This window comes from Mobula hypostoma, chromosome 17 (assembly GCF_963921235.1).
Source record: "Mobula hypostoma chromosome 17, sMobHyp1.1, whole genome shotgun sequence".
Lineage (NCBI taxonomy): Eukaryota > Metazoa > Chordata > Chondrichthyes > Myliobatiformes > Myliobatidae > Mobula > Mobula hypostoma.
This window is the reverse complement of record NC_086113.1, coordinates 46,252,469-46,277,946: the sequence shown is the minus strand read 5'-3', so window position 1 is coordinate 46,277,946 and position 25,478 is coordinate 46,252,469. Positions and strand designations below refer to the sequence as shown.

Sequence of the window (25,478 nt, the reverse complement as noted above, 5' to 3'; positions counted from 1 at the left end):
TGAGAGCAGATGCGACGGAGACGGAGGAATTGCGAGAAGGGGATGGCGTTTTTGCAAGAGACAGGGTGAGAAGAGGAATAGTCCAGATAGCTGTGAGAGTCAGTAGGCTTATAGTAGACATCAGTGGATAAGCTGTCTCCAGAGACAGAGACAGAAAGATCTAGAAAGGGGAGGGAGGTGTCGGAAATGGACCAGGTAAACTTGAGGGCAGGGTGAAAGTTGGAGGCAAAGTTAATAAAGTCAACGAGTTCTGCATGCGTGCAGGAAGCAGCGCCAATGCAGTCGTCGATGTAGCGAAGGAAAAGTGGGGGACAGATACCAGAATAGGCACGGAACATAGATTGTTCCACAAACCCAACAAAAAGGCAGGCATAGCTAGGACCCATACGACTGCCCATAGCTACACCTTTAGTTTGGAGGAAATGGGAGGAGCAAAAGGAGAAATTATTAAGAGTAAGGACTAATTCTGCTAGACGGAGCAGAGTGGTGGTAGAGGGGAACTGATTAGGTCTGGAATCCAAAAAGAAGCGTAGAGCTTTGAGACCTTCCTGATGGGGGATGGAAGTATTACAAAATGCTGACACATAAAGGGCAGTCAAATAAGTATTTAACAGGCTCACTCTATTACCCTCTGCAGACATTACCATTGCCAAAGGAATGCTGTCTCTTACCAGATACACCACAGTCTTCTTTTTACAGAGACACTCGAATATATATCTTTTAATCCCATTTTTAACTTTTATATTTAAATGCACGTGATGTTTGTGTCTTGGTAAGGAAAAGGTTTGCCTCTGAACAATGTGAAACTATTTAAACCAAAGGGTCAGACATCTTTAAAGACCTTCGGCAGTTCAAATATGTGTATAAAAACATCCAACTCTCTTTTCAAAGCCACTTTCAACAATGCCCTCAATTTGCATATTGTTAAACAATTCAAAGTATCAAGTATTGTCAAAAAAAAAGCCGTGACTGAGTTCTGAGAACACAGCACAACAAAACGTCTGAAAGCAAATGACAAAACATGTTGCATGTTGCTTGGCTCCCAGCTGCTGCTTTATGCTGTGTAGCATATATGGGGTACAGTCTCCAGGCAGACCCACCATGTTACAGGATACAGTTGAACCCATTAATTAAACAAAGTTATGTAATTTGACCACCTTTGCAGGGAATTACTGATCAGCCATGATCATAATAAATGGCGGTGCAGGCTCGAAGGGCCGAATGGCCTACTCCTGCACCTATTTTCTATGTTTCTAAAGATGCTGGCCTATCACAAGAGAGGATGGAAGGAACTAAATAAATAAACTGATATGCCTAATACTACAGCTTCAAAACAGGATCAGAGACCCATGGGTTGACTGCTTTACTGTTCAGGCATTTAGTGGAATGAAAAAAACAGCAACTTTTAAACAAAACTTAAATACTTGAACTCACTTACCGTGTTCCTTGCATGTATATTTATTTTTATAAAGCTAATCTACACACCTACTCATTCAATCATGAAGATATGGTACAACAGGCATCAGAGATCTATTTGTACAAAAAATTGATATTCCAACCTAGCCAATGTCAAAGTCGCCTAAGCCTCCTGACTTTTATGAATCTTTTTTAACAAGAAAGCAATTTGTGATTTGATTAACAAAAAAGACTTAATTTCCTGATGATCATTGCCAAATGAGCGAAATACATGTTAGTAGGGAAGTGGTGTTGGGTAAATTGAAGGGATTAAAGGCAGATAAATCCCCAGGGCCAGATGGTCTGCATCCCAGAGTGCTTAAGGAAGTAGCCCAAGAAATAGTGGATGCATTAGTGATAATTTTTCAAAACTCGTTAGATTCTGGACTAGTTCCTGAGGACTGGAGGAATTATAGACCGGTTAGCCTAACGTCGGTGGTGGGGAAACTGCTGGAGTCAGTTATCAAGGATGTGATAACAGCACATTTGGAAAGCGGTGAAATCATCGGACAAAGTCAGCATGGATTTGTGAAAGGAAAATCATGTCTGACGAATCTCATAGAATTTTTTGAGGATGTAACTCGTAGAGTGGATAGGGGAGAACCAGTGCATGTGGTATATTTGGATTTTCAAAAGGCTTTTGACAAGGTCCCACACAGGAGATTAGTGTGCAAACTTAAAGCACACGGTATTGGGGGTAAGGTATTGGTGTGGGTGGAGAATTGGTTAGCAGACAGGAAGCAAAGAGTGGGAATAAATGGGACCTTTTCAGAATGGCAGGCAGTGACTAGTGGGGTACCGCAAGGCTCAGTGCTGGGACCCCAGTTGTTTACAATATCTATTAATAACTTGGATGAGGGAATTAAATGCAGCATCTCCAAGTTTGCGGATGACACGAAGCTGGGCAGCAGTGTTAGCTGTGAGGAGGATGCTAAGAGGATGCAGGGTGACTTAGATAGGTTGGGTGAGTGGGCAAATTCATGGCAGATGCAATTTAATGTGGATAAATGTGAAGTTATCCACTTTGGTGGCAAAAATAGGAAAACAGATTATTATCTGAATAGTGGCCGATTAGGAAAAGGGGAGGTGCAACGAGACCTGGGTGTCATTATACACCAGTCATTGAAAGTGGGCATGCAGGTACAGCAGGCGGTGAAAAAGGTGAATGGTATGCTGGCATTTATAGCGAGAGGATTCGAGTACAGGAGCAGGGAGGTACTACTGCAGTTGTACAAGGCCTTGGTGAGACCACACCTGGAGTATTGTGTGCAGTTTTGGTCCCCTAATCTGAGGAATGACATCCTTGCCATAGAGGGAGTACAGAAAAGGTTCACCAGATTGATTCCTGGGATGGCAGGACTTTCATGTGAAGAAAGACTGGATGAACTGGGCTTGTACTCGTTGGAATTTAGAAGATTGAGGGGGGATCTGATTGAAGCGTATAAAATCTTAAAGGGATTGGACAGGCTAGATGCAGGAAGATTGTTCCCGATGTTGGGGAAGTCCAGAACGAGGGGTCACAGTTTGAGGATAAAGGGGAAGCCTTTTAGGACCGAGATTAGGAAAAACTTCTTCACACAGAGAGTGGTGAATCTGTGGAATTCTCTGCCACAGGAAACAGTTGAGGCCAGTTCATTGGCTATATTTAAGAGGGAGTTAGATATGGCCCTTGTGGCTACAGGGATCGGGGGTATGGAGGGAAGGCTGGTACAGGGTTCTGAGTTGGATGATCAGCCATGATCATAATAAATGGCGGTGCAGGCTCGAAGGGCCGAATGGCCTACTCCTGCACCTATTTTCTATGTTTCTATGTTTCAAAGACAAACAAGAGAATATCTGCGGATGCTGGAAATCCAAGCCACACACACAAAATGCTGGAGGAACTCAGCAGGCTAGGCAGCATCTATGGAAAACAGTACAGTCGACATCTCAGGCTGAGACATTTCAGCAGGACTCCTGCTGAAGAGTCTCAGCCTGAAACATAAACTGTACTCTTTCCCATAGATGCTGTCTGGCCTGCTGAGTTCCTCCAGCATTTTGTGTGATCAATGCTGAACACTTGAATAGACTGTTGGAACTAGCAGTGTTGCCAGAACTGGTAACACGATAGCTTAACATTGTAAGGAATTCCTCTTCTGTGGTTGTTTATCGCAAATAACTCCAAAGCTCGAGGCCATCCAAAAATCTACTTCTCATCTTCAATGTGCAAAATCCCCTTCACAAATTACCACGGATCCTACATTTGAATTTCCCTCCACGTTCCCACACTGACCTACCTGTCATGTTATTTTCAGTGTGCAGGTGAGGGACAGCACCTCATATTTCACCTGGGTATTCTACCACTGGATGGTGTAAACATTAAATCTTCCAATTTCAGGTAAACGCCCCCTCCATCCATTTTTTTCCTCTCCCTATGATCTAACTAGTTCACCCTACACCTAACATGGCACCCAGTTACCCAATTTCCTTCGCTCTTTCACCCACATCATGCTGCCCATCACTACAGGGTGGGAGGGTGTAATTCCCCCATATTGTTCCCATCTGCCCACCCCAACTTTCTTTCTGACTGGATTCCATCATCTGAAGTCCTTTGTTGTCTTCACCCATCACCTCCCAATCTCTGTTATTACTTATACTCTTCACTCTGCCATTTGCTTATCACTCTTCCTCACTTGGATCCACATATTGCTTGCAAGCTCTGGCTCCTCCCCCTTCCCTCCACTTTTTATATATTGGCCATTTCCCATCCACCTTTCAGCACAGATGAAGGGCCAAATCATCAACAATTCATTTCCTTGCCTGACCAGCTGAGTTCCTCCAGCATTTTGTTTGTTGAATACTTCATTGGTTCCTGATTAAGCAATGTCTTAGTTTTAAATATTTGCATCCTGGTTTTCCAAATGCGCCAAGGTCCGATCATCTCCATCACTAAATCTCTTCCAGCCCTAAATCCAGCTTCCCCAATTCTGAAATACCAGCACTTCAATTCTGCTGTCTTGGGCACCTTCTTCCAGTATCGGCGTTGATTCTTTTTGCAAATTTCTACAGCTATATGGTGGACAGCATTCTAACTGATTGGATCACTGCCTGGTGTGAAGGCTCCAATGTGCAGGATCAAAAGAGGCTACAGAATATTGTAGACTCAGCCAGCTCCACAAGCACATCCCTCACCACCATCAAGGACATCTTGAAGAGGTCATGTCTCAAGAAGGTGGCATCCATCATTAAGCACCCTCACCGTTCAGGATATACTCTCTTCGCATTACTAAGGAAGCTGGAAGACCCACCTCAATTTTTTAGAAACAACTTCTCCTCCTCCATCAGATTTCTAAATAGTCCATATTACCTCATTATTTCTCTTCTGCACTATTTATTTTTGTTACTTATAGTAATTTTTCTGTAATTTTCTGCACTGCTACCGCAAAATAACGAACGTCACAACATGTGTCAGTAAAGAAGTCATCATTTTAATTCATGGGAGTCAGCAAGAGTTTACATCATGGGCAAGTCCTTACAAATGCAATTAATTCTCAATCTTGTACCCACATCTGGAGGAATGGGGTTGGAAACATCAATTGCTATTGATCATAACAAAATAGAATTTAATATAGGGATAAAAGTGGCTTAATTCAATCCAAGATCAGGCTCTTAAATCTAAACAAAGCAAATTACAAATGAGTAAAGCTGGATACGGTAGACTGGGAAACTAATCAAATAGGTCTGAAAGTAGGTAAATAATGACTAATATTTAAAGAATAAATGCACATTTTACAAAAACAAATCCATTTAAGTGCAAAAATCCAACAGGCAAAGTGGCCTAGCCATGGCTATGACCTCAGAGTAATGATAGCATTAGGACAAAGGAGAAGGTTTATAATTTGGCAGGACAGCAGTTAGGATAAATTTTAGAATTCAGCACGAGGGCATTAATGAGGAAGGAGAAAGTAGAATACCCAAGTAATCTACTGAGAAATATATAAAAAGGTTGTAGTAGCCTATATACACACAAACTTAATGAGTCCCTTACAGACAAACAGGAAAAATATAAATACCTCACATCTTTTTTCACAGAAGACAACGCTATAAATACAGCAGAAATAACAGAGAACATGGAGCTACACAGTAAGTGTTCGAGAAATTAACGGGCACTGAACACCAATAAATCTCCTGGTCCTGCTGACCCGCATCCTAAAGTTTTGAAAGAGGTAGCAATGGATGTGGTGAATACGCTGGTTGTCATCTTCCAAACTTCCACAGATTCTATGATGGCTTTTCACAGGTTAAAAAGAATATAGTCTTTAACTCCACTATCTGAAAGCAAGGTGGTGAACGATAATGAGGAACGAAAGAGAAGCTTGGTAGGAAAACAATGGTAAGGTAAACAATTGAATTTATTATTAAATGGTAAAAGATTACGTGGAAAACGGCACATTACTGGGCAGTCAACACAGATTCACAAAAGCCAAAATAGTTGATGTGATCTATTTCTTTCAGAAGCTCTTCAATAAAGATGCCAAAATTAGAGTGTAAGGATTTGACAGTAATATACAGATATTGATTGAGCAGTGGTTAATGGAGCAAAAAAAAGTAGGAATAAATAAGTCATTTTAGATTGGGAGACAAAATTTGGCTAATCCAACATTCAACTGCTGGAAATCCTGATAGGTTTGGCATCTAGCTCATTCAATAGACAAGCTCAAACATACAAGATGAAACTTGCAAGTTGAAGGTCACCAGAAAAATGTGCTTTTGCATTAATAACATCCAATAGTCAGGAATATCTGCTAGTTCAGCACCAAAGTCCCAAGGAATTAGAATCAGGTTTATTATCACTGACAGACCTAAATATAGTGAAATTTGTTGTTTTATGGCAGCATTAAAGTGCAAGCCACAGAAAAGCTACAAGTTACAATAAAGAAATAGTGCAAAAGTGGAATAGTGAGGTAGAATTCATGCTCCGGTTAGAAATCTGATAGCAGAGGGGAAGAAGCTGTTCTTAAAATGTTGAGTGCAGGTCTTCAGCTTCCTTTACCTTATTTGGGATTTACTGTAGTGGGTGCTACATAGATCAGTAAACACAAAATACTCTGCAGATGCTGGGGTCAAAGCAACACGCACAACATGCTGGAGGAACTCAACAGGTTGGGCAGCATCTGTGGAAACGCTGACCGATCGTTTCCACGGATGCTGCCCGACCTGCTGAGTTCCTCCAGCGTGTTGTGGGTGCTACATAGATCAGTGTTCAGTCTCCAGCTATTCATAACCTAGAGCAATAATTTTAAAGTTAACACATTCAAATTTGGCTAAATATATTTAAGATATAGTTAGATAGATTTTTACATAGCAGGGAAATTAAGGGTTATGGGGAAAAGGCAAGTAGATGGAGCTGAGGACAAATCAGCCATGATCTTATTGAATGGCGAGGCCGGCTCGTTGGGCCAGATGGGCTACTCCTGCTCCTATTTCGTATGTTCTTATGTTCTTACTTTTTGACGATACAAAACTAGGTGCCAGTGAGATCTGTGGGATACTCACACAGGAACTTCAAGTAGTAAGCAGACCAAAAACAGGCAATGACATGGCAAATAGAATATACTGCAGCAAAAAAAAAGATCCACTATAAGAACGATAATATCTAAGTGCTGCTATTTAGAAGGACCTTGATATCCTTCTGTATAATTGAATCACTAAAAGTTAACATCTAAGAACTGCTGGCATTTAGGAAAGCACACAAGGTGATTTGACTGTACAAGTAAAGACACCACTGCAATTATTTGGGATGATGACATCACATCTAGCATATAATGAACAAGTTTGGGTTTCCTACCTAAAGTAGAGCACATACAACTGTATGAAGCCCCTTGAAAACAATCACTGTTCAAGTAAACTGATAATTTAGATTAAGAAACACGTCAGTCAACACGCAATGGGAAGCATTTAAGGGATTCTCTTAGAATCCGCATAATAAATAGTTTCCAATATGATAGAAAAAGGATCCATCAATCATAAGTTAAAAAGAGTATCAAACTTAATAAAAGATGTGGCCGATCAGATGATGGAAATCATAATAAAAACAAAGATTCTCTAGAAGATTAGTAAACTCGCAAAATGTAGAGCATAAGATAATGCTCACCAGAAGTACATAAAACCAATAGATTCTCAAAGACAGCGACGGGCCAGGCCGTCGATACCACCCCACTAGGCCAAGAAAAGACCGGACCTGGGTCTTGGTACGGGGCCTGGGGCTGTTCAGAATGGCCTCAACTTTATCCACCTGAGGCCGGATTTCTCCTCTCCCCAACTGATACCCCAGGTACTGGGTTTCCCGCCTGGCCCATTCACATTTCTGCAGGTTGAGTGTAAGTCCTGCCACACTGATTGCACCTAGGACTCGACGAAGGTGCTCCAGATGTTCCTCCCAGGTCAGGCTAAAAATGACCACATCATCCAAACAGGCAGTGCTGCAGTCATCACAACCTTGCAGCACTCTGCCCTTTGGCTTACATGGTGCCCCAGCCACATTCCAGAGGCTTATGGACAGAGTGCTGCCAGGTTGTGAGGACTGCAGCACCTGTGAGGAGTGTGAAAGTGCTTTCCAGGGCCTGAAGGAGAAATTATGCTCTTCCCCTGTGTTGCAGAGTCCTGACTTTGAATGCCACCTCCTGGTACAGGTGGATGCCTCAGGTGTAGGCATCGGGGCAGTACTGGCTCAAGGAGAGCCTGGTGAGGAACGTCCTGTGTTATATCTCAGCAGGAAAACTTCTGCCCCGTGAAACCCGGTACTCCACAATCGAGGAGGAGTGTCTGGCAATCAAGTGGGCGTTGGACAGCCTCAGGTACTATCTTCTTGGGAGTGAGTTTGACCTCCAGACAGACCACAGAGCCCTGACCTGGATCCAGACAATGAAGGACCGGAATACCAGGGTGACTAGGTGGTACCTGGAACTTCAACCTTTCAGGTTCTGTGTGCGGCACAAAGCAGGCAAGGAGAACATCACAGCGACTTCCTGTCAAGACTGCCAAACATTGTCACTGCAGGAGAGGAGGGTGGTAATGTGACGAAGGCTCGCCACTGACTACGGCCGGCACATGGCGCACTCAGTAAAACACTCATCCCCAGCAGTAACAGTGACTGGGTCTGAACCAGAGCATGGAGCTGTCTCATAGAGGCAGCAGCAACCTGTACAGCTGTGCTGATGCTGGAGGATACCGTCTTTAATTGGATAATTGAGTTAATTAGCTTTTGGGTGGTCTAGGGGGAAGGGCTTAGCAGTTATAAGCCTCAGGTTACCAAGGCTTTGGGGTTAGTTTTCTTTTGTGTTTAGTCTGAGGGTGGCTATATATATATCTACGGACTCCAGAGCCTGCCGGCCCCGACGCTAGCAGGCATGAACTTTCAATTGCGGCCCCTGCCATTGATCTCGGCGGCTCCAACACCTCAGGACATATTCAAAACCCGGACTCCAGCAACGACCATGGAGACATTCAAAGCGATCGCGCAACCACCAACTGCGACTCCAGCCTTGAACTCCAGGCCGGGTCTTTATGTGCTGCTATTGTGACTCCCGTCTCCTCTTCCCCCACCACCACTCCGCAGCCCCGTCTCCCTCAGATCCCACCGTCAACTCCTGGGCCCTCAGAGGCTCCATCTTCCTCTCACCCCAACCCTCCCCTCTCCATTGACACCCCCAGCCTCCCCCCTCCCCCCTCTGATCCCAGCTCTCATCCGTGCCGGGTCTTTACCATCCCCTCCAACCTTCAACTGTCGGAGGCAGAACGCTCTGTTCTCAGTAAGGGCCTCACGTTTGTCCCCCTTCGCCAACACCTCAGCGAGTTCCGTGTTCGCCATGATGCGGAACTTTTCTTCCGCCGTCTCCGTCTCCGAGCCTACTTCTTCGGCAAGGACTCTTCCACCCCCACCGATGACCCCTTCTCCCGTCTTCAACCCTCCTCTTCTTCATGGACACCCCGCTCTGGTCTTCTGCCTGCTCTGGATCTCTTTATTGCCAACTGCCGACGGGACATCAACCGTCTCGACTTCACTGCACCTTGTCCCCATTCCAACCTCACTCCTTCGGAACGCTCTGCTCTCCACTCCCTCCGCACTAATCCTAACATTATTATTAAACCCGCTGATAAAGGGGGTGCTGTTGTAGTCTGGCGTACTGACCTCTACCTTGCCGAGGCACAGCGACAACTCGCGGATACCTCCTCTTATTTACCCCTCGATCGTGACCCCACTAAGGAGCACCAGGCCATTGTCTCCCACACTATCAACGACTTTATCCGCTCAGGGGATCTCCCATCCACTGCTACCAACCTTATAGTTCCCACACCCCGCACTTCCCGTTTCTACCTCCTACCCAAGATCCAAAAACCTGCCTGTCCTGGCCGACCTATTGTCTCAGCTTGCTCCTGCCCCACCGAACTCGTTTCTGCATACCTCGACACTGTTTTATCACCCCTTGTTCAATCCCTTCCGACCTATGTTCGTGACACTTCTCACGCTCTTAAACTTTTCGATGATTTTAAGTTCCCTGGCCCCCACCGCTTTATTTTCACCATGGATGTCCAGTCCCTATATACTTCCATCCCCCATCAGGAAGGTCTCAAAGCTCTACGCTTCTTTTTGGATTCCAGACCTAATCAGTTCCCCTCTACCACCACTCTGCTCCGTCTAGCAGAATTAGTCCTTACTCTTAATAATTTCTCCTTTTGCTCCTCCCATTTCCTCCAAACTAAAGGTGTAGCTATGGGCACCCGTATGGGTCCTAGCTATGCCTGCCTTTTTGTTGGGTTTGTGGAACAATCTATGTTCCGTGCCTATTCTGGTATCTGTCCCCCACTTTTCCTTCGCTACATCGACGACTGCATTGGCGCTGCTTCCTGCACGCATGCAGAACTCGTTGACTTTATTAACTTTGCCTCCAACTTTCACCCTGCCCTCAAGTTTACCTGGTCCATTTCCGACACCTCCCTCCCCTTTCTAGATCTTTCTGTCTCTGTCTCTGGAGACAGCTTATCCACTGATGTCTACTATAAGCCTACTGACTCTCACAGCTATCTGGACTATTCCTCTTCTCACCCTGTCTCTTGCAAAAACGCCATCCCCTTCTCGCAATTCCTCCGTCTCCGCCGCATCTGCTCTCAGGATGAGGCTTTTCATTCTAGGACGAGGGAGATGTCTTCATTTTTTAAAGAAAGGGGCTTCCCTTCCTCCACTATCAACTCTGCTCTTAAACGCATCTCCCCCATTTCACGTACATCTGCTCTCACTCCATCCTCCCACCACCCCACTAGGAATAGGGTTCCCCTGGTCCTCACCTACCACCCCACCAGCCTCCGGGTCCAACATATTATTCTCCGTAACTTCCGCCACCTCCAACGGGATCCCACCACTAAGCATATCTTTCCCTCCCCCCCCCTCTGCATTCCGCAGGGATCGCTCCCTACACAACTCCCTTGTCCATTCATCCCCCCCATCCCTCCCCACTGATCTCCCTCCTGGCACTTATCCGTGTAAGCGGAACAAGTGCTACACATGCCCTTACACTTCCTCCCTTACCACCATTCAGGGCCCCAAACAGTCCTTCCAGGTGAGGCATCACTTCACCTGTGAGTCGACTGGGGTGATATACTGCGTCCGGTGCTCCCGATGTGGCCTTTTATATATTGGTGAGACCCGACGCAGACTGGGAGACCGCTTTGCTGAACATCTACGCTCTGTCCGTCAGAGAAAGCAGGATCTCCCAGTGGCCACACATTTTAATTCCACATCCCATTCCCATTCTGACATGTCTATTCACGGCCTCCTTTACTGTAAAGATGAAGCCACACTCAGGTTGGAGGAACAACACCTTATATTCCGTATGGGTAGCCTCCAACCTGATGGCATGAACATTGACTTCTCTAACTTCCGCTAGGCCCCACCTCCCCCTCGTACCCCATCTGTTACTCTTTTTTATGCACACATTCTTTCTCTCACTCTCCTTTTTCTCCCTCTGTCCCTCTGAATATACCTCTTGCCCATCCTCTGGGTCACCCCCCCCCCCGTCTTTCTTCCCGGACCTCCTGTCCCATGATCCTCTCGTATCCCCTTCTGCCTATCACCTGTCCAGCTCTCGGCTCCATCCCTCCCCCTCCTGTATTCTCCTATCATTTTGCATCTCCCCCTCCCCCTCCAGCTTTCAAATCCCTTACTCACTCTTCCTTCAGTTAGTCCTGACGAACGGTCTCGGCCTGAAACGTCGACTGCGCCTCTTCCTATAGATGCTGCCTGGCCTGCTGCGTTCACCAGCAACTTTTATGTGTGTTGCTTATATATTGTTTTGTCCAGTTTTTGTCTTGTTTTGAGGTAAATAAAAACACCTCAATCTAGTTTTGCGATTCAAGCCATCTTGTTATTTTTCTTAAACAATTGACCCACAGTTTTTTGTGACAAAGACACTTTATAAAATGAAAACAGTTAACAAAGTGAGAGTTGGTCCTACAAAAAGAGTACGTGGAATTAACAATAGGAAACAATTAAACAGGTGTCTTACATCAGTCATCAAAGAGGCTACAAGTAATAATCCATAAATTATTAGGAAGTGAAGAAGCAAAAAAAAAGTTACAGGGAAGTGGTACTAAGTAACTTGCTGTTGATAAAGCAAAACTGGTGGTGGCAAATATTTACGTTTACAAAAGGCACTGAAATAGCACTGCACAAAAAGGTCATTGCAGAAGATAAAATCTCAGTGCAAGAGATTCCATGGCTTTCTGTCATCTCCTATTAGACTCCCCCTTCTCCAGCCCTGTATCTCTTTCACCAATCAACTTCCCAGCTCTTTACTTCACTCCTCCCCGTCCTGGTTTCACCTATCACCTTGTGTTCCCCCCCCCTCACCTTTCTAGCTCCAACTCATCTTTTTCCCCCCAGTCCTGCTGAAGGGTCTCGGACAAAAATGTCAACTGTTTACTCTTTTCCATAGATGCTGCCTGCCCTGCTGAGTTCCTCCAGCATTTTGTGTGTGTTGCTCTGGGACAAAGAGAATGTGCAAACGCCACATAGAGAGTGCCAGAAGTCAGTATTGAATCAGGGTTGCTGATGAAGTGAGGCAGCAATTTTGCTAGCTGTGTCACTATGCTCTTGATGCATGGTGAAGGCCATATCTATATGTGCTTTTAGATAGGCAGCATCCTCTTTGTAGCTCAGAAAGCAGCTCTTCAATTGAGAGAGAAATTGATACTTTGACTTTCCTTAATGATTAAGAGCAGAGGAATCCCTCTACTTAGTTTAGTTTCCTTTCTCGAAGATGTTTTAAATATGGTATCACCAAGATTCCCTATCATGTTCTTCAGTTTCCATCCTTGGGAGATGAGACTCTAAACGTGACTGCAGCTCTTCTTACCAAGTTTCAGAACTTCAGCAGAGCAATATCTTTCCCTCAAGAGAAGAGCAAATCTTGAACTTTTAAACTTTGGGGCATTGAATGGCAAATCCCCACAATGTCCCTTCAAATCAGGGTTCAAATCAAATCCCTACAGATGTCAGGAAAGTCAGTTTACTTTTTACTTATTGCAAGATTTTTTAATCTAGTTTCATCTAGGTAACCTTGATTGATTTTCTCCCCTGTCCTGTCCCTTCAAATCTTCCTCCTGGTCTTCCCCTCCACCTCCAGGCAGAGACCTTTTTCCACAGCCAATGGGTCCTACTGCTCTTCTTCTTCCATCACTACTCCCAACCCATCCCTGGTCTCTCCTACATTCCTCTGAGCACCCATCTTCCCCCACTCCACTTTCCCTGAGCACCCCAACATTCCTTTCTCCTCTGATCTCTCCAAACCTCTACCTCTCCTGACCCTAGCCCCAAACCTGCCATGTCTTCAACATCTCCTATGACCCTTCCCTCTCTGAAGCAGAAAGTTCTTTCCTCAGCAAGGGCCTTAATTTTGTCCCTTTGTGGCCACACCTCACTGAGTTCTGTATCTGCCATGATGTCAAGCTCTTCTTCCATTGCCCAGATCTCTGAGCCTACTTCTTTAACAAAGATTCCCCATTCTATACGGTAACTCCTTCTCTAACCCTCCTCCTTTTTTTGGATACTCCAGCCCTGGCCTTATGCCTACTCTCAATCTTTTCATTTCTAACTGACAACACTATGTCAGATGTCTCGACTTCACCATTCCTCTCGCCTACTCTAACCCTAACCCCTCAGAACTCACTGCCCTCCACGCTCTCCACACCAATCCCAACTTCACCATCAAACCCACAGAGGAGTTGCTGTAGTCTCAAGCACTGACTTCTATCTTCCTAAGGCCAGATGGTAGCTCTTTGACACCTCTTCTTATTTACCACTTGCAAAGACTCCCACTTAGGAGTACCAGGCCATTTTCTTCCTCTTTACTACCATAGACCCTGGTGATCTCCCATCCATTTCAGCTCTTTCCACTTTCTCCAAACTAAAGGTGTAGTCATGCGTAATAGCATGGGCCCCAGCTATGCCTGCTTTTCATTGGCTTCCTGGAGCAGTCAGTGTTCTAACTCTACACGAGTAATGCTCTCCGGTTCACTGACGACTGCATTGGTTCTGTTTCTTGCACCAGTGATGAGCTTATCAATTTCATTAACCTTTTTCTCCAACTTACATCTTGCCTTCAAATTTACTTGGTCCATCTCTGACACTTCTCTCCTCTTTCTTGATTTCTCTCTCTCTCTTTCTCTCTCTGTCTCTAGAGATAGACAATCCACTGATATCTTTTACAAGCTTATTAACTCTCACAATTATCTTGATTGTACCTCTTCCTGTCCTGTCACTTATAAAAACACTTTTCCCTTTTCTCAGGACAAGGTTTTCCATTCTAGAACATCTGAGATGTCCCCTCTCCCCACCCCCAACATATCTAACAGGATCCTACCACTAAGCACATCTTTCCCTCAACAACCCCCCCCCCCAAGCTTTCTGAATGGATAATTTTCTATGTGACTCCTTTGTCTCGCCGCACTGATTTTCCTCCTGGCACATATCACTGCAAGTGCCACAGCCGGCCCTATACCTCCTCCCTCACTGCCATTTACAGACCCAAACAGTCCTTCCAGATGAGGCAACACTTCACCTGCAAGTCAGTCGGGATCATATATCATATCCGGTGCTTCTGATGTGGCCTCTACATTTGTGAAACCCAGCGCAGAATGGGGGACCGTTTCATTGAGCACCTTCGCTCTGTTCACCGCAAAAGGTAGAATATCCATGGTCCACTGTCCTCTCCTATCACATTCCTTCTTCAGCCCTTTATCTCTTATCACCTCCCAGCTTCTTCGTACATCCCCCCCCCATTCACCTGCCAGCTTGTACTCCTTCCCCGCCCCCTTTATTCTGTCTTCTTCCCCCTTCCTTTCCAATCCCGATGAAGGGTCTTGGACCCAAACGTTAACTGCTTATTCCCTTCCGTACATGCTGCCTGGCTTGCTGAGTTCCTCCAGCATTTTATGTGTGTTGCTCCTATTTTTACTCCCTTTCCCAATCCCTTCATCCTCTAACTTAAAATAAAATGAGTTATGAATTACTGTACAGTTGGCCCTCCTTATCCGCAAGGGATTAGTTCCGGGACCCCTCACAGATACCAAAAAATATGAATGCTCAAGTCCCTTATTCAACCTGTCTCGATGCAGTGGACCTTAGGACCCAGCGAAACCCCGGACCTTATTTAACCTGCCTCAGTGCGGTGGGCATTAGGACCCAGCGGCGGAGCTCTGAATCCACCGTGTTTCTGTTCACGAAAATAATCACGATCACAACTTAAAATAAATTGGAAATAATAAAGCGATCAGAAAGAGGTGAAACGCCATCGGTCATTGGAAAAGCGTTAGGCTACAGTCGGTCAACGATCCAAACAATTTTATAGGATAAAATGAGAAAGGCCCTGCCCGATTAAAGCTACAATTATTACTAAGCAACGCAGTGGTTTAATTATTGGGTTTTGGGGTTTGGGTTTTTGGGTTTTTGATCCTCCACATCAACCAGGCATGGATGGAGAGCGCTCGGGAGCACTCTGTCACTGGATCGAACTCAGGAACTTCCATTCCAGAGCCCGGCACTAAAACATACGTTTCTTAAGTGTTTTATATGCATAGAAAGGTAAAATATATACTATATACTAAGACAAACGTTTGACTAATGCTAAATAATACTGGATGTACCTATTCTGACTTACTTAGTAAGAGAACTACTGGGTTTTTTTTCAATCCCGATCCACGATAACTTACGCACATCCTCCCGTATCCTTTAAATCATCTCTAGATTATTTATAATACCTAATACAGTGTAAATGCTATGTAAAACAGTTAGTATACTGCTTTGTTTAGGGAAAAATGATAAGAAAAAAAAAAGTCTGTACATGCTCGAATAGCAAGTGCTGGAAGAGCACTTCCGGGTTTTCTCGCTTCAGTTTGAGGAGACTGAATCACATTTAGAATCTTCCCATTGGTTGATCTGAAGTCTAGGATAGACACTTGGAATATTAAATAAGGATTACATTTTTGCCATGTCCTACTTGATCACCTTGTTGGGCGAGGCAACATTAAAGAGTGGCTCTATGATTCTTGAGAATGTTGATATTCCATAAGTTACAATTTCATGAATGAAGGCTGGATAGAGGAGGAATAAACATCAGACATGTATTCATGCATCTGACATCTCTAATTATCTGGTTAGTTTAACAAATAAAAATTGAAGTATGAATGGTGATCCTGGTGAAAAGGGGTGGACCTCAGATTGCTGTTCAAAGCATGCAAGAAGGCTTTGAGATGAGGAAAAAGACCTATCAAGATAACTGCCCTAATTACGCCTTCAGCTGCTTTACACTCTGTACTTTGCCTGCCTCCGTTTCCATACTAGCCATTTCTAAAAGGTTTTAATCTCTTCCTGATCCCTGCTACAAAATTCCTGCTATGACACCCTTCACTACAGACCTGCCAACTGCCAGTAAAAATGCATTCAAAGGAAGCTCAACTCTCCAATGAAAATGCTACACACTACATGCAGTTGCTGAAAATCTGCACTACAAAGGTTCATTTTATTGTTAAAGTATGCATGCACAAGTCTGATATTTGTAACTACATATAATAATCACAAGGCTTATGCAGCTTTATGGAACACTCCCAAAGATGGCAAAGGATTTACTTATGCTGGTGGTAAGAACCCACTGACTATAGGAATTATCATATGCTGTTAAAAAATGTCACTAAACAAAGTCATTCAGTACTGGTTATTTTCTGGTACAATTTCATTCTACACAACCAAGCATGCTGACTGAAAGCATTTTTAATTGTCAATATCTGTAAAATGCTCCATTCTTACCGTTCCTCCAACTATTCTTCCTAGAGGGTACCACGCCCTTTCGTCAAACCAATTTAGAAAATCATAGAATCCATGGGACGCAAGATAATGTGTAGAACGGTAATTAAACCTGAAAAACAAAAATTATTAAACAATAAGTCAACAATCCTTTCCATGGTGACTCATCTGGAAATTCAATGCCTATAGGTGCAATTGCATATTTTATAATTATTTAAATATCTGGCCAAACCACAAGATATTCACCAAAGAGATCAAAATGCACACATTTCTGTCCTACTACAATCCTAAATCATATCGCAAGTGCTGTTCAAAGGTTAGCGAGATGTTTAACAAAGTAATGAAAGAAAATATCAGTCTTTTCCCCCCAATAAATTCTGGATTGCATGATGTCACTGTGGGAGAGCTGAACTCTTATCAGTCAACAACAGTGCACAAAATAATTCACCCAATGCCTCAGTGAAATACTGCTGGATTTGTTTTTACATTAAAGGTATTTTAATGAGAAAGTTGCTGAATATGATGGTCAATCTTCTTGGCCCACTCTCGCACCCAATCTACACTATTCTTCATAATGTCCAATAAATAAAAATGGTCAGCTCTAATTTGCAAAGGGTAAGAAACACGAAATATACTTTACAATGTGAAGGCCCAACTGTAGGACCCCAGGCATCAGTTATTTCTTTTTTTCCAGCCTGTTCTTTTACCACAAATACACCACAACAGCATAAACTGGAGATATGATCACAATGTGCTAATTCAGCAAAACTATGATAGGTGAAATAAGGGCCAGGGAGATTTTATTCACAGATATTCAAGGTTTTCTTTAACAACTCAGCAGAATGGGGGTGTGAAGCCATTTTTTTTCAAATTTCAACAATCTAGGTACAAATCCTATGTTATCAGTGCTCCTTGCATACTAAAAACTCTACAAGCTGTTGCATAGGCTAGATGTCTCAGTCAAATGGAGCTCAGAGTATCAAGGCCGTGGTAAGCAAGCGCACCAAGCACGTACTACTGCACTTGCACTGATACTCCATGAAGCCAAGTGGAGAGGGGATCATCTGTAGATTTGAAAGTAGTAACATGAGATTTCTTATTCCCCTTTTATCATCTCACATCTTCTATTGTTTCTGTAAGAAACATCCAGGTTACAAATTACAAGTTATAAAATTAATAAGATTCAATGACTGTAACTAATTTGAATGTTATGGTGACTAAGCCTATGATCAATATAATCTATAATTGACCTGACTGCCATTAGCAAGTAATGACCAATCATACTTTATATAGTGAAATTTCTGCATATTAGTCCATGCAATATCCAATGGTTCCCAACTGTGTGTGGAATGGTGAGAAAGATCTTCAGTCCACTCAGATCAATGGTTTGGTCTTTTTTCTAATGCAAGATAAAATTGTGAAAATAAAATCACTGGAGCATATGTCCAAAACTTTCTTCTCTTGGTTTTCTGTTTCACACCTTTATTCCCTCAAGGCTCATATTTTTCTTGCATCATTAACACAAATATCAATTTAACAAAAACACCAATGGTGTACAAGCCCACACAAAGTTTTGCTTGGTCACCATCCTTACAATGCAGTATTTAAGAGCCAATCTCTTCATAATCTTGCCTTAAACTTGTTTTCAGAGTCTAGTCTAGTTCTGCAGATCTCCACTACTTTTTCTCCCTATAAAACTCCACTTCTTCATTTGGAGGAAAAAATCAAGAACCTGGATATCAATAAAGAAAATTGCAAATTCTGTAACTCCAACAAAGGGTGTTCAATCTGAAACATCTCTGTACCCGTTTTTCTTTCCATAGATGCTGCCTGACTGTCTGAGCATGTCAATCATTTTCTGTTTTTAAATCAAGAACTTATTGGCATCCACATCCAAACTATCTTATCTCACCACTTCCATGCATTTAAAACTCTAAAATGGGAAAGTACAGGGTGAAAGGCCATTACTCAAGTGCTTCAAGGGTGTAAGATCAAGTGTTCAAAATACTCGCAAAAGATGCAAAATATTGACAGTAATACCAAGCTGTCTTAAGTTTAAAATATCAAATGGATTTTTTTTTTAAAAAGCTATTTTCCCCTTATGCCATAGTAATAGACATACTGGCAAAGGTATTGCAAGATTAAACAAAAATGATTAAACTAAGAAATCACTAAAATAAAGACATTTGCAAAATGAGAACAATGTCTCAATTAAATACCACAAAGCTATTAAATAGTTAAGAGTTCAGCTTCCCTGTTCACAAAGATACAACATTCCTATTGTTACCAGTCTGAGGGATGCAACTTTATACATTACACTTAATATTTCAGTGTGTAAATTATCTTCCAAATCATAAAAGACACAAATGAAGAACATCATTTTCTTGCCTGGGTGCAACTCCACCTACATTCCAGTAGCTCCATTTCATGCAGAATAGAGCAAACTGGCTGTATACCATACCGTCCACCACTTTAAGCATTTATACTCCATTACTAGTGTGCTATTAGTGCAGCATGTAAAATATGCAATGCAGCAACTCACAGACGTCTGCAGATGCAATTCCCAAGAAATCAAAAACCTCACTGATGAAGAGAACGAGGGCAACAGATACATGGAAACGGCAATATCTGCAAATTTCCTTCCTCATCACACACCACCCTAACTTGGAAATACATCACTGCCCTTTCATAATTGATAGGACAAAACCATGCAAGACGACTTCTCCTGAGGGTACTACATGAATATTTGCAATACATATTTACTATAGCAGTTCAGAGTCAGGCAAATCTCCTTCAGGGCACTTAGAGATGAACAATAAATGTTGGCTTTGCAGGCAACATCTGCATACAATGATGGAATAAATATATTCCATTTGATATTCTTTTGTGATCAGTGTAATAGCACAGCAATTAGCGTTAACACTTTACAAAGCCATTGACACATATTTAATTTCCTGTTATCTAAAAGGAGCTGTATGTACCTCCCACATCCCAAAGATATACGGGTTAGTCCATTAATTTGTCACAGGGGTGTACAGTCGGCCCTCCTTATCCGCGGGGGATTGGTTCCGGGAACCCCCGCAGATACCAAAAAACGCGGATGCTCAAGTCCCTTATCTAACATGTGTCAGTGCAGTGGACTTTAGGACCCAGCGGAGCCCTGGACCTTATTTAACCTCTCAGTGCGGTGGACTTTAGGACCCAATGACGCTCAGGACACACCACCCGCGGCACGGAAAACGATCACGATTGAAAATAAAGAGGAAATAATAAAGCGATTGGAACGAGGTGAAACGCCATCGGTCATTGGAAAAGCATTAGGCAACAGTCGGTCAACGATCGGAACAAATTTAAAGGATAAAGTGAGAATAATGGAGCATGCAAAAGTCCCTGTCCCGATGAAAGCTACAATTATTAGTAAGCAACGCAGTGGTTTAATTATTGAAATACATACATTCCTTAAGTGTTTTATATGCATAGAAAGGTAAAATATATACTATATACTAAGACATACATTTGACTAATTGACCCTAAATAATACTGGATGTACCTGTTCCGACTTATGTACAAATCCGACTTAAAGACTGCCTGTACTTTAAATCATCTCTAGATTACTTATAATACCTAAAACTATGTGAATAGTTGTTATACTGCATAGTTTAAGGAATAATGACAAGAAAAAAAAGTCTGTACATCTTCAAGGAACGAGTGCTGGAGGGAGAACTTCCCGGTTTTCCCGATCCGCGGCTGGTTGAATCCACACATGCGGAACCCGCGGATAAGGAGGGCTGATTGTATTTGGGTAATGTGGGTTTTTTGGGTTGAAAGGGCCTGTTATAGGGCTATATCTCAAAATAAAAATAAATATTTGCTGTTGCCATCCACATCCTGACAATTGCTAATCTCCCTATTGCCGTCTAAAATCTCATTAGGTCACCTCATTCTTTCTGGACCAACTTTCACCCCATTTGCACCTACTCTCAATGGCTCTGAATATGACCCCTGTGCTTTCCAAAATGATCTTTCTCATTTCTACCTTCAGTTGTGGTTTGACTTCCCTTTCCTCTTGAAGATCCTTGTTTGCAAAAATTCCTGCCTTGAATGCATCACTTACTACTTTTTTGCTTTTCCTTCACAAGACTTTACTTCTGCCCAGCCAGGTTCTGTCCTGCTTACACAAACAGCAGCCTGACTCAAAATATATTATGTATGTAACAATGGCTTCAACATGTGATCCTCACTGTTCCTTAATTAAACTACTCTGCTCCATTTTCTTGGCTTTGTTTTCAGTTCTATGAGCCTGCCTTGGAAGAATACCTCTTGAGCAATGGCTTCACCTTATACCTTAAGTCACGTTAGAAATCCCTACTGATCTATCCCCCACTCCTCCTAGCTCTAATTTGTACCTCAGCAATTTTACTGAAAGGTTCAGGATCAGCATCAATTGACAAAAATGTCTGACAGGTGAACAGCCTTGGTTTTCCAAGTGGCTGCTTGCAAACCCAGGTGCAATCTTCCTTTTGGAAAATGGCTTCCAGCCAATTATTGTGGCCACATAGCACGACACCCAATCAGAACTGAAAGACACTGCAATTAAAATGCTTTGAGCCAATCAAGTTTTGCTCCAGTCTTACCAGTTGCCAATGTTGTCATGGTTATTGAATGTCTGAAAGCCTCAGATCTTTAAATATACAAAAACTCCAAACCAGTAAAGCTTAAGTAATAATTTTAAATTTCTCTTTTTAAAACTAAATTTTCTGTTTAAAGCCATGGAGCAGAATAGTGAAGATGGTACAAAGAATGGGAGACCGCAGGGCATTTGGAAAAACTCCAGAAAATAGAGTAGTGGGGGAAAACAGTGAATGTTAAAACTGTTAGGATTTTGCATTCTTCAGCTTGTGCAAATGGTGGGGAAAAGAGTGCCACTTATGTTGACAGAATATGTGCCTTCATTTATTTGTTAAGTTCCTCCAATGCTCCTTCAAGTTTCATCTTCAGTAATATCGTCGTCATTATGTGCTATGTTGTATGCCATGGGCGATCATGGTCTTTCCATGAACGTGATTGTCCTTTGCAAATTTTTCTACAGAAGTGGTCTCCAATGCCTTTTTCAGCAATAAACCTGGTCCTTAATTCAGATTTGCATCTTTTATTCCTTTATGCTTAAGAAGCTAGCTCTCATTTTCAAATTCCTTCACTTCTACCTCTGTGTCTCTGCAAACATTTGCTTTATACAACATTTTGTGCAGTCTTCCTCTTCTGCCAACAGTTTTTGTTATGCTATTGGTATCACTGTGTACCTCTTCCGTGCCCTCTTCTACCTTCAAAAGCTTTCACAAAACTATCAAGCTTACCATTGCTGCCAAATAAGGCCAATGGCCTAGCATCCATTCCTTTTTGTTTTAATCAGAAAGTGTTTGAAGTATTATGTATACTGCAACTTTAAAGAGTGGAATCCACTTGCAGTTTGGGTGTGAATTTTAAGAGAAATAATGTGCAAGGTAATGGGAGAATGTTAGGGTATGGTCAAAACTGAATGGCACTTTTCCATGCCACAGGTATTATGGGGTGAATCAGGCACCTTCTGTGACAGGGGTAGTATAGCAAACTATTCAGATTCACTTTAGAATTAAGGAAACATCATTCAGCCACATACAATTTTAGCTTTGCAAACTTTTACACAATTTAAAAGATCTTGGGTACCTCAGTTTATGTTTCATTCGGATACAAGATGCTCAAAGTCAAAGTAAAATTTATTATCAACATACATAAATATTACCATATACTACTTTGAGATTCACTTCTTGTGGGCATCTACAGAAAAATAACGAAATACGATAGAATTTATGAAAAACTGTACATAAACAAAGACTGACAAATAACTAATGTGCAAAAGAAAACTGAGGAGATAAGTTGTCAAGTCCTTGAAAGTGAGTGTGTAGGTTATAGAATCAGTTCAGTTCAGAGTTGAGGTAAGTGAAATTATCCATGTTGATTCAGGAGTCTGACAGTTGGAGGGTATAAAGTGTTACCTGATTTTAAGAGGTCCAGGTAACATTATAGTTAACCTAACCAATAAAACTGCCCCACTATGTTATTGGGGATTGAAAAAGTTACTTAAATGAAATATAACAATGCCTTCATTTGTGTAAAATTTAGTAACTTTTACCATGTTACCTACTTTTTGGGGTAAGCACCCTCAATTTACAAAGTTATTTTTCATTATTATAAAAGGCATGTACCACCATCCATACATAGGAATACACTATCAAAATACACAAGATCACATCTATTTCATACATTAATGGTGGCTCAAAACTATAAACCATCCTGAAAGGAAGCATTTGTAAGTGTCCAATAATTTTAAGACCTTAAGAGCAGAATTAGGCCATCAAGCTCGATCCACTATTCAATCACAGCTAATTTATTTTACTCTCTCAACCCCATTTCTCTGCCTTCTCACTATAACTTTCACACGCCATACTTTTCAAAACATTATCAATCTCCACTTTAAACAGGCCCAAAGTCTTGGCCTCCACAATTGTGTGTGGCATTGAATTCCACAGATTCACCTCCCACTGGCTAAAGAAATTCCTCTGTACCTCTAATCTAAAAGGATGTCCTTTTATTCCGAGGCTGCGCTCTCTGATTCCCGACTCTCTCACTATTGGAAACATCTTCTCCATGTTCATTGTCTGGACTTTTCAATGTTTCTCCAATGTTCAATAAATTTCAAAGTCCAATGTTTCTCCATCAATCATTTACAGCAACATTTAAAAGCTGTCTTTTTACTTCTGGCACAAGTGTTCCATCAGTTAAAAAAAACTAATAAAATACTTACTTTTAACTTATTTTCTAAAAAAACTTGGAGTGCTAAACTGTGTAAATACCTGGAAACCAAAATGTTTATGTGGCAGTTCTAGAAATATTAAAATAGAAACCATGCCAATTTTTTTTTAAAGAAGGTACTACTGTGAGAAAAATCATTCCAAATTTGGCTTAGACATAGACAACAACTTGGGCTTCTTTACAAAGAGCAGTCCCAAAATTTATTAAGAACTCAAAGCCTAAATTTCAGTTCCATTAGATTACTATACAACAAAGAACGCTTCTCATCCCTGGAATCAAGACTTTGACATCTTCACCATGCATGGTATCCAGAACTGTAAAAATATACCAACTGTGCCCATACCACTGCTTTATAAACATCTATGTCATTCTTGTTGTACTTAACTTTTAATTTCTGGGATCATGTTTATGGAGTACGTATGTATACATACATACACGCACACATATACACACACAATGCTTTTGTACCCATTGTAAGATTGGTTTACATTACCTCGCAAAATATTACCTCTAACTGAAATGCTACTCTTCACAGTTTTCTGCATTAAATTTCATCTGTCACTTCCATTGGTCTGTCCACATCTTTCCGGAGTCTATTCATATCTCCTTCCAGCTTACTATGCTTTCAACTTCCGTGCTGTCTACATTGTCCCTGTCAGTGAGAAGATGTTATTTCCAATCTGCAGACTGTGGTGTTGAAGTCAAGGACACAGTTACAGAGGGAGGTACAGAGTCTGAGATTTTGAAGCTAATTGATTAGAACTGAGTATATGATTGTTGAACACTGAACTGTGGTTGATAAAATATGGCTGATGTAGGCATTGTTATTGTCCAGGTGATTCAAGGCTAAGTGGAGCATCCACTGTAGATCTATTGTGGTTACAGTCAAATTGCAGTGGGTCCAGGTCCTTGCTTAAGCAAGAGTTGATTCTAGCCATGACCAATCTCTCAAAGCACTTCATCACTGTAGATGCGGGTACCACTGGGCAATAGTCATTGAAGCAGCTCACTCTACTTTTCTTGGGCACCGGTATGATTGTTAACCTTTTGAAGCAAGTGGGAGCCTCCAACTGCAGCAGACAGAGATAGATGTCCTTGAACATTCCTGCCCGTTGATTGGCACAGGTTTCCAGAGCACCAGCGGGTACACCATCAGGGCCCAACGCCTTGTTCCTCCCCTTGAAAGATGTTCTGATGTCAGCCTCAAGAGAGAGATCACAGGGTCACCAGATGATGCAAGGATTGGCACAGATGTAGTTTTATTCTCCCTTTGAAAGGATGGATAAAGTATTGAGCTTATCTGGGAGTGAAGTATCACAGCTATTCACGTTAGGTTTTGCTTTGTAGCAAGTGATGCTTTGCAAACACTTGTAACTGATTCCATCTCTAACCTCAATTGGAATTGGGTTTTTTTCCCACCCTTAAAATAGCCTTCCATAGGTCATACCTGGGCTTTGGTATCGTTCTAGATCACTGGTCATGAATGACACAGAACTCAGCAGAATACAAATCTGTTTCATCCACAACTCTTGGTTTGGTTATGTCTGGTATGTTCTTGAAGGCATACACTCATACACACAGGTCTTAATGAAGTTGGTGACAACTGTAGCATACTCATTCAGACTTGAAGATGAATCCATGAATAGTCCACTGACTCAAAGCAGTCCTGTAAGCTCTCCTCCGCCTCCCTTGACCATACCTTCTTGGTCCTCACAACTGATGCTACAGACTAGCCTCTGCCTATACACAGGGAGAAGTAGTATAGCAAAATGATCAAACTTTCAAAAGTGGGCATGGGATGGCACAGTAAGCATTCTTGATGGTGGCAGCTGTTCAGAAA

The 25,478-nt window shown here is 42.3% G+C and overlaps 1 protein-coding gene across 2 annotated transcripts in view; it reads right to left on the bottom strand.

Annotated features, from left to right (window-relative positions):
• stt3b (STT3 oligosaccharyltransferase complex catalytic subunit B) overlaps positions 1–25,478 on the bottom strand; it is a 111,028-nt gene that overhangs the window by 67,600 nt on the left and 17,950 nt on the right. Inside the window, exons 1-2 of one of the 2 annotated variants that reach the window (XM_063069842.1) lie at positions 23,392–23,507; positions 16,793–16,901 (exon numbers count right to left, since the gene is read on the bottom strand). Coding sequence is in view for 1 of the 2 variants with exons in the window: in XM_063069841.1 (XP_062925911.1) it covers positions 16,793–16,901 (109 nt within the window). In the remaining variant the exon portion in view is untranslated. Of the gene's footprint in view, positions 1–16,792; positions 16,902–23,391; positions 23,508–25,478 lie in introns of those variants that run through there. The other variant, XM_063069841.1, reaches the window with a different exon arrangement.